Genomic DNA, 12912 nt, shown 5'->3' with positions numbered 1-12912 from the left:
ACCTAAAAGTATCCGAGTTTCCTCCCCATGGGCGCTGCTCAGAACTTGAGAACTGGTGCGAGTTGCAATAATAAAAAATTCTCAAGCTAGAGCTGCGCGTCTTGGTCGTCTCGGTTCTTTGTTGGTCTATACCAAAATGTAATCGGCAAAAAAAGCTGCTTGAAGCTGTGTACTTTTTTCACCGATTACATCCAAGCTGATTACATTTTTTTTTTTTGTGAATATATTTCTATTACGTCACTAAAGCCTCGCACACTGACTCCCGAGTGTGCGATGCAAAATTAAAATGAGATACGCAGAAACCCGTTGCAGGTGCCCTGAGGTCGCTGACGCAAATTTTTAGGAATGTATTTGGAAAAGTATTTGGAGGAGACCAAATACATTTGGTTGTATTCGTATCTTGTATTTAAATGCTTTTTTGGAAATGTAATTAGATTTGTAATTAAATACATTTTTGACGAAGTATTTTGTATTTGTATTTCGATACATATTTGCATGTATTTTGCCCATCCCTGGTTCTAGGTATATGGCCTTAGAACACTTAAAGGTACATCAAAATGTATATTTATACTCAGTATCACCACATTAGTGCTAGGTCGTCAAAGATGTCTAATTTTGTCACTATACAACAACCCCGCGCAGCAGCGCGAACACTGACTTTGAGTTAAATTTCCGTCACGTGCATTCCGGCAAGTAGCATCGATAGCGCTCCGGAACGTGTGCTAGCCTTGACGACGCAGCGCAAAACTTATGGGTCGAGTGTAGTCACCTTCAACCTTGTTTCTATATAATAAATGCACCGCTCTCTCCCTACTAGGTTGTTACTCTGGATGTGAGAATCAGACGTTGTTCGCGGAAATTTGGTGGTAAAACAAACCTAGCCGCTACTCCTAAGATTTGGTGCTCATACAGAAATGGAGCCAACAGTTGCGTCATTCATATGCCATGACGGGCACATGAGGCGCCTTATTCAGTCCCACATTGCTATAGAATATTTAATGTTTGCACTGTGCGTATCAAAGCTTGCAAGCAATGTTTCTGCTTACCTTGAAGCCATAAAACATATGAAGGGAGCTGTAGCTTATTAAATCTGCTACAACTAAATCTAAATCAGTTTATATATTGGAGATTAATATAATAATTTCACTTGCCTCGTGCATAAACAAATGACAGCCATATAGAGGACGCGAGAGTAAACAAGTGAGAATTCATTGACCTGAAACTTATTCTGAGCAGACGTTTCAGTTCAAAAGGCATATCGACCACGAACGCTACAGCCCCAGTGTATCCTTTGTTTAACTAAGTTTGATTATAACTTTGTGGTAGGTTTATTAACTCGCGGAAACTGCAGTTTTAATAAAGTCTTGTGTACGGCAACTAGTAAAGTAAACTACCCAGAGTAGCAACACAGAAACCTTGATGTCAGTCAGGGTGTGCGATAAAACAATAAATTTGTCAGTCTGACTGCATAGGGCGCCTCATGACAAAGGAATGCTTATAGTCTGATTCTTCAATTCCGCAAATTCTAATTGCAAAATACGTTGAAATGTCAATTCACTACACCTATATATTGTTTCTATTCGCTACCGTTGAGGGGGCAGTGACATAGCTGAAAAGAAGCGAAGGAGAGGAGCGGAGAGCTATCAGAAGATAAATAAAAAACAGCTTAAAATGAACACTTGGACAAGCTACCGCCTTTTAAAATGTACAGCGAAAACTGGCACGGAGAAGCACCGAAATGTGAAACGGACGAAAGAGTATTAAATGCACAAGGTTGAATTTGCAGACATTCGTCGCTAATGAAGCTACTGTTTTTTCGCGTTTTGTGTTTTCGTCGTTCGCGGTACAGTTCAAACCTTTGCAAAATAAAGCAAATCACGTAGAAAGAAATTTAGACACTTTTTTACTGTTAGATTTGTTTTCTGTGGTTTTAAACAGAATTTTAGGATTCACAACCGTTACTTTCTAATATTTTAAATAGAATATTCAAAAGAGCTCTTTCTAACTTTGTTTCAGGTCGAGGACTCCAAATGAACCAAGTGACGTCACGCGTAGTTTACGTAGTTTGGTCACGCAAGTCTATCACAGTATTATTGTTTTTAGGATGGCTCTTCTTGGGTGGAGTTTTTATTCTTTACTGCTCAACACACGGGACATCTGACTCGACGCCGGTCTCATCTTTCCCACACGGTGACCGCGGTGACCTGAACGGGCATTTGCCTTTGCTCGGTAAGGGTTTTGAAAACGGCATCCAAGAAACGGTTAATCGAGTCCTTGTTGTCACCTACGTGCGTTCTGGCTCTTCTTTTTTGGGAGACTTACTCTCCGCCAACCCGTCGACATTCTATGACTACGAGCCGCTTCACATGTACACCCTGAGCCTTAGGCTATACGGGGAAGGCTTCGAAAAGGCTTCAAGCACCGTGACTAACCTATTCCGGTGCAACTTCGAACCCGAGACCGAGTACCTGAAGCACTCGTTAAAGATGCCATTCTTCAAACACAACGGGCACCTGTGGGAGATGTGTCGCGGTATCGTGGACGTCTGCCACCACCCGTCGTTTGTGTCCGCAATCTGTCGCGAGAGTAAGCTACATTTAATGAAGCTTACTTTTATGAGCATCCGTCAAGTTCACCGATGGATGAACCTCAACGAGGACATTAGCAAGACCATGAGAGTGGTGCATCTTGTCCGAGATCCGAGGGCAGTTCTTGTTTCCCGAAGAGCTCGCCCGTGGTGCGTGCAAGCTTTTCAGTGTACCAACGTAGAAGCACTCTGCCAACAGTTACGGGAGGACTTGAACAACTTCGCGGCTCTTGAACAGGACTTCCCCGGCAAGGTTGTCCGAGTACGTCATGAGGACATTGCATCCAACCCTTTCATCCAAGCCAGAGACCTGTACGCGCGTCTTGGCCTTAACTTTTCAGTTCACGTTAAGCATTTTATAAGAACTCACACTGGGGGTGCGAAAGAAAACGAGCTTGGGAACCCGTACTCAACGAAGCGAGAGTCGGCCAAGACAATTGCTGGTTGGACGAGCAAGTTGAACATCAGCGAGGTCTTCATGGTGCAGAGATTTTGTTCCGATGTAATGTCACGACTTGGCTACAAGCTTGTGCAAAACGAGGGTCAACTTAAAAATGGTTTAATGAATCAGTGGGTGGATGTAGCTTACAATGTCTAACTTGCTACGAGCACGATATTTTAGAACGAACCTATAATATTTGTGTGGAAAACTTGTTCAATATTTTATGCCTTACATGTGTTAGACTTTTGTATATGTTTCTTAATAACTTTGATATGTTTTCTCTGAACTGTATCGATTGTTTTATATTTTTGTACAGTGCATGTTATGAATGCTGTTGAGTGTGAAGTGTGTTTGGTTTTTATTAGACGTTCACAACTTGTACTAACGTTTTGTATAGATTTGCAACTTTGTTTTTGGCTGAATTCGTGAATATTAATGCTATAATTTTGGTTCTTTTGTATTGTTTGATGTTTCACAGTTGCGAGTTATTTGAAGGGGGCCATGGACTCGTAGAGCTCTGTCTTTTCAGCTTTTTTCGGTCTTTTTCTGTCATGCACAAGATATAAAATATACATTTTGTATGTATGTATAATGGTTGAACGTTTTGAATAGGTAAATTGCATATAACTATAATTGTTATTTTTGATTGGTATCATACTGGTACACGAATTGACGTGAAAACTATACGCGATTGAAATGTATTACCAGAAGTTGTTCATGTGACCAATGCTGACAGATTTTAAGCTATAATAAAAATAACAATATTGTGGAACATGTTTCTTACTTGTTTATGTGAGTGTGTTGTTTATGTTTTTTCACTCACGAACTTCCTTGCACAATGCTTAACGGCGCAGCAGGTATACGCTTAAAAGAAAAACTCTGTCGAAGACCCTAGTAGATCGCTATTTACAGTGTAGAAATCGCATTTCATTTTTTTACATACTTTTTTAGAAGTGAAATGTTTACTTCCTTTTACTCCTGTCGAGCATGTGGGATAGTCTGGTAGCTGATCGTTAGGCAAGTACTTAATATTGTGCACGTGTTTCTTTTTAGAAATCAAAGACATTAAACTCCAAACTAAAATTTGCCCAAGACAAGAGATTTACCAATGCTGTACTATATTGCATGCTGAGCTCTGCATAAAATACGCAAAAATGCGCCACACATGCCGCCATCTAAGCCGTGTTGATTGAGACAAAGCCAAGTTATAAGACAGGTTAAATGCAATGTGAAATGTGTCACTTTGCAAGACTTGTTAAACTTTATTCCTTCTGTAAAATTTTAAACGACGGCATTTTTATATTTCTTGAGCTTATACTGTCCCATCAACCTTAAGCAGAGCTTCTCCTGTAAAGTTGTTAAAACCATGACATTTTAATATTATGCTATTCTGTGTTGAATAAAAAATGCATACTACATTTTCCACTTGTTTTTGTAAAGAAATCACTAGCAATATATTCTTACAAAGCAGACGTCACAATGGCATGCATAAGACATCTGAACCTTGTTTCCGATGTGTTCTTAGACATTAAAAATAAAAATAAAAATATTTGATAAGTTTCTTGGAACTTGAAAACTTTCTACATTCCCTTACAACAACATAAGTTCAAAAAAACAGTCAGTGCGCAGTCGAGCTGGTGGATGTTGATCATGATTTAGAAAACCCGAGACTGTGGTAAAGGCAGGGAAACGGTGTCAAAGAAGAAAGACAGGGGAAAAGAACGTCTCAAACTCAGCTACTGCGTTAATTTTCTCGATGCCTTATATAGCCACAACCATTACGCGGTTATTTCGTATTTTCACGCAGTTTCTCATAACCTTAAAGCATGCGCAAAAAAATTTGGGATAGATGTAGCGTTTAAGTCCGATTTGAAGCTAAACCATTTGACACCGCTTCAGACGAGTCAGAAAGTGTGTCAGAAAGCGCACCGTGGTAAGCTGGCTGATTGCGAGGAAGGGGTGGTCTGTGAAATACCACTGAAATGCGGTTTCAAGAATGTGAGACAAACGGCAAGGTGTTTAAATGAAAGATTGGTAGAGCACAAAAGAAATGTAAAAATAAACGCACCCAATTAAGAGATTGCTAAACACATTAGTGGGTGTAACGATTGTACGGCACATTGGTCGCAAACTGACATTGTGCACAGAGAACGCAACAACACTAAGAGGCTCATAAGAGAGACAGTTCGTAATTGTAATTGTATCAGCCATGCTTCGATGCAACTCTGAAGTAGTTCCAAGAAGTTTCTTAAAATCTAAAGTTTCTTTTTATTTTTTTTTTTTTTTTTGTAATAGTTGTAAGTGAACGTGGAATTAATCATTTTCCGGGCAGGGGTTCAGTTGGAGGTCATATCAGTTCTCGTTTAGATAAAGCACAGCCTTTCCAGACTCCGGCTGGAAAGGAAGTGGGTCCGTGTGTTTGTTTTGTTTGTTCTGTTCAAGGTCCTAAGCTGTCGGTTTGGGATTGAGGTCACCGTTTACGGTGTGGGTAGGATTTTATAGATAACAAAGTTTGACTTTGTGACGTCGGTGGTCGGTGGTTAGGTTGTGGGTATATAAGGCATTGAGGAAATAAACGCAGTAGCTGAGTTTGAGGCGTTCTTTTCCCCTGTCTTTCTTCTTCGACACAGTTTCGCTGCTTTTACCACAGTCTCGGGTTTTCTACATCGTGATCAGCATAAGTGTAACGGATATGAACCTGGCTTTCAAGACCACACCCATATCGAGGTTTTTCTAGCTAGCTGCTTCTGCTTTATTGGTGTCGAACAATGCAGTAGATAATTGATGTTACGATGAAGCTTCTTATCGCCCTCTCGTTGATTGCGACAGTGGCATGCAGTACATCCAGGCAGGCGCACACCCTCACTGTGGCGCGAACATCCTGTCGGCTGTAACAAAGTTACGCGCGGCTTACGGACATGTGACTTGACCACTGACGTCGGTGTTTCTAAAGTTTAAAAGAACTGTTGTTCTAACCAGCAGCTGACATGTGTTTATATTGAACCGTGTCTTTGCGTGTTGCTACAAAAATGGCTAACCCCAAATTTTACACTACTGTCATAGACAAAAGACAGAACAAAGAGCGTGTTCGCGAAAATACAAGAATAAAAGAAAGTATAAAAACACTTAGGGACAAGGACAGACAGCACAGTTTATTAAACTAGCTTTGCACAAGAGTTAAATATGTAACACGCAGAGCACGTGAAATCAATCATGCCAACCCGACCGTTCGCAGTTAAGAGCGGGTGGTAAACTCGATCATTTTCCATGTAGTGACCGATACATCGGTCAGACAGTTCACTGCCTTAACACCCGCTGAAGAGAGCACATCCTCGTGATTTTTATTTCTTCAAATTAATCTTTTTATCCAATTGGGTTGCACAAACGCCTTTGTACGAATTGTAGAACTCCTTGCACCTTGCAAGGACAGCAGCATAATTGGGAACCAGAATGAAAAGCTTGAACCGAGAGATTATTCAAGCCTATAGGATAGGTGGTGACGAACAAAACATCGCCGCTCCTTCGGTTATCTAAGACTAAGATCAACAACAAGAAGCTAGAATTTAACTAGTTAGTGAGCTCATCTTTCTAAATTTGTCAATAATGTTTTTAATTTCTTTCTTTTGGGGTATTATTTTACCAGGTGTTTTTTATGTATCTTCTCCAGTTCAATATTTTGGGAGGGAGAATGTGCGTAATGAAAGAGATATCAGTAACTCTGCGGTGCTAGTTGAAAGAATTGTACAGACTGAACATGACCCTAAGTGTTTTTATTCTTTCTTTCATTCTTTAAGAAATAGAGGTTTTACCGAAATTCCAGTTGCGCATATATCATAGCAAATTCAGCGTTGAAGACCCATAATATTTCGCTCGTTTTCACCGGCTGTCCCCTCTTGCACTACCTTCAACACAGGTCCTCAATACTTACCCTTACCACATGTCATCCGTCTGAGGAGGGTGCCGGGTTTGTTGTTTATATATAATTTATATTTGTCAAAGGGACGACAATATCAATATTTGAGTCTATAAAAGAGGCACATGCGATTTTGCTACCTCAAGAATAAGCCTTTATCTTTTGCCACGTCTGTCAACCACCGCTTTAACTCCTGCGATAATCGGCTAGTTCGCTTCAGGCGAAATGTATTTGTCCTGAACGTATAGTTAATTGACCAGCACGGTGGAGACGTGCCCCCAAAAATATTATTTCACCTTCCTCTAGCTTTTCGTCAGCGCGCGTAGTTTTAACAAAAATAAAGATGGCTCCGGGAGGCTTTGTGTGATCTATCGATGGCTGAATGAAGGCATAACAAATTAATGCCCTCTCTTACGAAGAGCCGACGCTTCCAATTGAATGCGAAGCTCTAGATTACTTTCTTTAATTGTGTTCTCGAGATATTGGTACATATCAGTAGAAGAGCGGACATCGCGAAAATAATTATTTTATTACTCCCCAGGCACCCTACAGGTTTGAGGTACTGGCTTTTGGTTTGTTTAACGTCCCAGACACATTCTGTAAAACGATGGATTCCTTGCTGCGGTGCTGAAATGGCAAACATAAATTTGTTGTTTAGACGGTGTAGCTATTTCTCACAGAACATTGAATAAACACTTCACTTGGTTAGAGCCAGTCATTAAGTGCACTAAAATAGCAGTCTATACAAATTTAAAAGAAGTGCTCTTTCACTGATCACTAAATCTAAATCTTGGCTAACACTGTCAATGCTTACGACATCAACCATTATCCAGAGAAATCAATAGCTATCACCCGGTTCCCTCGACCTACTGATGTAAAAGAAGTATGCAAATTTCTTGGCCTATATGCCTCTTTCCGCCGTTTTAATAACGATTTTGCTGATTGGGCTCTCACTGCAGTATGTAAACAAACGCTTTTAGGATAATTCAGACGGTCCTTAAAAATTAGTTTCTCTGCGCATCGCGCTGAAATGTACTACACAGGTGCAAGTAGGGGGTGAACGTTTACAATTAAAACATAAAGGAAGAAAATGACTTTGTTAAAAAGAAGTAAAGCAGAAACCTTGTTCTGAGCAATCTATGCCGCCACTTTGCAGACGATGCGCGCGTAGAGGGAAATACTGCCGACAGATGGTGTTTGCCCATTCGGGTTGTTTCGCGGGATCGTCTGCAATCAACCCGACTCGGCGTGCGCTCCCTCAACGCGGCGTACGCCGTCTGTCGGCACTGAGTAGCACTTCTCTCTACGCGTACATCATCTACGAAGTGACGGCTTTGACTGCCCAAAACAGGTTTTTGTTTCGTTTTTCTTTTGAACAACGTAGGCTCATTCCTCAATTTGGTCACTGTAAACTTCCATCATATGGTTGCGCCCTGTGTAGTAAATCGCAGCGCATAAGTTTAAAATCGATTTTTGCGGGCTGTCTAGAGTGCCTTAGAAAAATAGGTTAGTCAGATTTGTGACCGTTACTTGCAAAATGTAATGGATTATTATTAAAAACCACCGTCCCTCAAATGTAATAAATTAGCGTAACAAATTACCTTCGCTGGAAAGTAACTGATTATTTTTTTCGTTACATTACTAATTGCTTTCAAGTTACCTTTCCCGTACACTTATCAAAAAATAATTAAAAGAATCTCGTTGTTTCCGAAAATGTTGTGCAACCACTACATTTCATTTCTCACACGCTCGTATTATCGTAGTCTTCGTAAAAAGGAAATATTGTATTAAAGAAAAAAAAATGTACGTGAACTCCATTCACCTGTAGGCTGACAAGAAAACGAAAGCTGCAACCGCAACCACCATCCCTCTAGGTCTCGCCGGCCGGAAATGATTCCTGGTATTCTGCGGACAAAGCTAGCGGTGCGCATGCTCAGTAGCAGCGTCTACATCCGCTAGGAGATCAAGAAGACAACGCCCAGTCGACGGTTCAGTTTCTAGCTTGAGCGGCGTCGCCGTCGGCGTAACCGCGGGTTGCATTATGGGTCGATTTCCATACTGACGTCACACGTTACGTCACAAGGGTCACGAGTGACGTCACTCGTGACGTAACCGCGCGTTGCATTATGGCTAAATTTCCCTGCAAAATTTGGCGAAATTTTTTCCCACTAGACTTAGCAGAAAAAAAATTCCCCGTTAAATTTAGCGGAAAACTTTCCCCTCTCAATTCAACGAAAACTTCCCGATAAATGGGATGGGAGCAGGAGAGATGGAGGGGAGGGTACGGATGAGGAGGATTGGCATACCCTCCTGTCCGTACCTTCACCTCCTCCTCCTCAAAAGCTGCGCTCTAATTCGGCGTTACAGGGGAATGTAAAAGTCTTTCATTTGAGAGCGCTGCTCTCAGGCTCTGGCTTCCGGCTTGAGCGGCGTCGCCGTCCGCGTCGCCGTCGGCGTAACCGCGCGTTGCATTATGGGACTTTTCCCATAATTACGTCACACGTGACGTCACATGTGACGTCACGAGGGTCACTCGTGACGTCACCGCGCGGAGCATTATGGGTACATTTCTCCGCTAGCTAAATTTAGTGGGAAAAATTCCCGCTAAATTTAACAAAAAAGTTTCCGCTAAGTCATTTTTTCAAAGCTAAAAACTGACCGTGAACTACTTTTGTCTCCATATACATGACACTGACGTACACTACAATTTTAGACACAGAAATTTTAAAACAATTAGAATGGGAACTAATTACGGTACACAATTATTAAGCTGGCAAGTTCCTAACCTCCTGAACCTTTACCCTGTCTTAGTTGAAATGATTGATAATAGCTCCTCGCTGTTGTCCTTCAGAAAACAAGCAAACATATATTTTCTTCGTCTGCTGTAGATTGCTGTTTTGTCTGTTCTCATCATACATATCAATATATTCGTAATTATGTTGCTCTCATAATCTTTCTCTATATAATTCTATGACCTCATAGGTAGTATATGTTGATTACTGCCTGTGACGTGAGTGTATAAAACAGGCAAAAATGTATTTGCATCATCCGTTGCAGTTTTTTTTTCTTTGTGTGTGTGTGTAGGTTCTAATCATATACATCGATGTATTTGCTTATATGTTGCTGTTGTATAATTTTATTTTGGTAATCCTATGACCTCATAGGTAGTACATATATATATTTTATATATTAGTCCCTTTTTTGTTGTTGTTTTGCTGCATGTTTGCCTGCTGCCTGTGTTGTGCGTGTAGCCTCCCGAAGGAAAAATCCATCAATGTAACCCTGTTTGGCAGTCAATGTTTTCTAGTGGACCGCTGACTGTGCCTGACAGTACGTCAAGCATGTCTGATTGGCCAACAAGTTACTCTGACCGACAGTCAAACTCCAGTCAGACTCCACTTGTCGGCTTTCTGATGGTTTCCTGGTGGCAGTCGACCGCCGCGAAATGCCATCAAGATATCTTGGTGGCGATTCTGATTGTACATCGATTGGCTCTGACTGTACGTCAAAAAGCTTTGACGTGCAGACAGACGTACGGTCAAAGGACGTAAAGTTCGTTCGGATACCACGATTTCGTCCAATTTATGAATACGAAAAATAATCAATGCACAAGAAAACGATTTCGGGGCGTGAGCCCATAAAACCGCTGATGTTAGAGATATGACACGCAGCCGACCGACAACCTTGATCAGAAGCCCGCCGAAACGCCGAAAACGCCATTTCGCTTCGCCCATAGAGGCTTCGCCGAGCTTTCATGAACGATCGCTCTCGACTCGTTTTGTTTGCCCGCTTGCTCCAACCTGTCGATCCTGCCCGGGATCTACAATGTCTTATGTTTTAGTAGAATTTCTACTCGACAAGACCCAGCCTGTTGCGAGTTCTGACGACGTAAGGGACTTTAGCGGTGTAGTTGAAGACGACAAGGTGTACCAGGTCTACTGGGCCGGAGATGCGCGAACAAAAGGATCGTTCTACGGCGCGAAAGTACTCTACATGGCAGGTGAATAGAACTGAAGACGAGTGATGTACGAGTGCTTTGCATAACATGCTGAAGGCTTAACTGAATTTGCAGCCGAAGTATCTCGTATAAAACGAATGGTCACATCGAGTTTCCTAAGCCAAGGCATAGCATCATTCCACTTCCGGACACCGCAGCGTACGGTCGCGGAATGTCAATCTCCGACGGAGCGGCGATAACGGCCCAGCAGGGCCGTGGCGATAAGGCATTTACTGCTGAGTTGGATTATTCTGTTCATCTGCCACCCCTGCCAACTGGTCGCACTGTTTTAAATTCTGTGTTTCTGCACGCGGACGTTAAAGGACGTCCTTACAGAGTTGAGGATTTCCGCGACGCATTGAGCCACGTAGGACTGCTCGCCGACGTGGTGTCTCTGGGTTCTTACCAGATGAACCACGTGTGGCTCGTGACCTTCAAAAGCAACGAAAGCAAGAAGAAGCTGGTTGAAACTCGGGAGCTCTTGGTTAAAGACCGCCGTTGCCTCGTCTTCGACCCCAATGGACAGAACGTTCGTCTCAAGATCCACTGGGTGCCTCACCACGTTTCGGATGACGAGGTGCGTACCGCTCTGTCGCAATACGGGAAAGTAACTGAAGTGACAAGAGAAAAATGGCGAGTGCAAGGGTGTGAGGCCATCGAATCCACTACGCCGCCATTTTCCAAATTGGAGGAGTCTCGCGCTTTCCCGTGCGCGACGAGCGCAACGAGAATGGGGAATTGTAGTAGACCGTTTCCGCAGCCCGCTAAGCACCCGGATAGCGCTCCGTGATCCGCCACAAAACCTTGAACTATGCACACAAGGCTGGGGGCGCGCATGCACAGCTGCGCCGTTTTCTACGGGGATTCCATAGCGGAGGAGAAAAATGATCTACTACAACTCCCTAATGGCACGCAGGGGACCGCTACGTACGCTCGCAAAAAGCGATAACGAGCGTACGTACCCACAGCTCGCTGCAGTTCGTACGTATAGCGCATGCGCAATGTGGAAAACGCAGCGTTAACGCTAACGTAGCGGGCTTGCGTTTGCTCCTATACGCAATACTAAAAGTCTCTATTGTCTACAATATTTGCGAGTAGCGTTCGAGCCGTTGCTTCGGTGGGCGCTGTTTAAGAGGCTTTAATGACACTACCTTGTTTAGAATAATTTCGAGGAAATTTAGTGCCGAAGGATTATCCCGTACGCGCTTAACCCTTAGAAGTTTCTGTTTTATGACGTTCGCATTCGTATGCGAAGCAATCGTGCGTCGTGTGTTCCGTAAAGTTTAAAATCGTGACGGCACTTCGGGCATCAGGCTGGCTTAGTGAGAGGAACGAGCTCGTGACAAACTTTCTGGCGACGCCACATTTTAGCGTTTAGAAGAAACAGGTACGAGTTTACGACTGCTAACACTTCGTCTCCATGACACACGTAGGTGCACGAGAGACCTAAACTTGGCACAGGCACATAAATATCACAATTTGCTACTTTTTGGCGTGACATGCATTTTTCGTCAAGTCAAAAGAATTTAAACTGCACGACACTCTCTGAGACAGCACTCTGTTTTCATTTCTTCTTAACTGCCATGTAAGTTTGCAGACAGCAGCGTACTAGAAATGCAACACTTTTGTGCGCTTTCAATGAAATGCAGCATGTGAAGAATAAGTTCTATTAAATATTTCATTCAGCCAAAAATACTTCCTGCGGTTATTTCATTGGTCTGCCGGTTTGAAAATGAAGTAATATTGTAAGCAGTGAGAGAGTGCAGGCGAGCTGGTAATTAATCGACATCTTGTAAACCCTGAGATGGGGAACGATAAAAAGACGGACGAACATAACAAAATCTCAGATTTTGTTGTGTTCGTCCGTTTTTTTATCGTTCCCCATCTCAGGGTTTACAAGCTGCGGGTTAATAAAGTAAATACGTTGTATGCAACATATTTACTATTGCTTGCCTTTCACTGCGGTAAGAAGC

At 42.4% G+C, this 12912-nt stretch overlaps 1 protein-coding gene across 2 annotated transcripts in view; it reads left to right on the top strand.

Annotated features, from left to right (window-relative positions):
- The window catches only part of LOC8027789 (carbohydrate sulfotransferase 1), a 28549-nt gene extending 24099 nt beyond the window's left edge, over positions 1 to 4450 (top strand). For both annotated transcript variants that reach the window (XM_002409514.4, XM_029980032.3), the window contains exon 2: positions 2017 to 4450. In XM_002409514.4, the coding sequence (XP_002409558.3) occupies positions 2017 to 3185 (1169 nt within the window). In that variant the 3' untranslated portion in view covers positions 3186 to 4450. The remainder of the gene's footprint in view (positions 1 to 2016) is intronic.
- The last annotated feature ends 8462 nt before the right edge of the window (positions 4451 to 12912 follow it).

Source organism: Ixodes scapularis, unplaced genomic scaffold, assembly GCF_016920785.2.
Source record: "Ixodes scapularis isolate PalLabHiFi unplaced genomic scaffold, ASM1692078v2 PGA_scaffold13__105_contigs__length_92229423, whole genome shotgun sequence".
Classification (NCBI taxonomy): domain Eukaryota; kingdom Metazoa; phylum Arthropoda; class Arachnida; order Ixodida; family Ixodidae; genus Ixodes; species Ixodes scapularis.
This window is presented reverse-complemented; position numbering and strand designations above follow the sequence as displayed.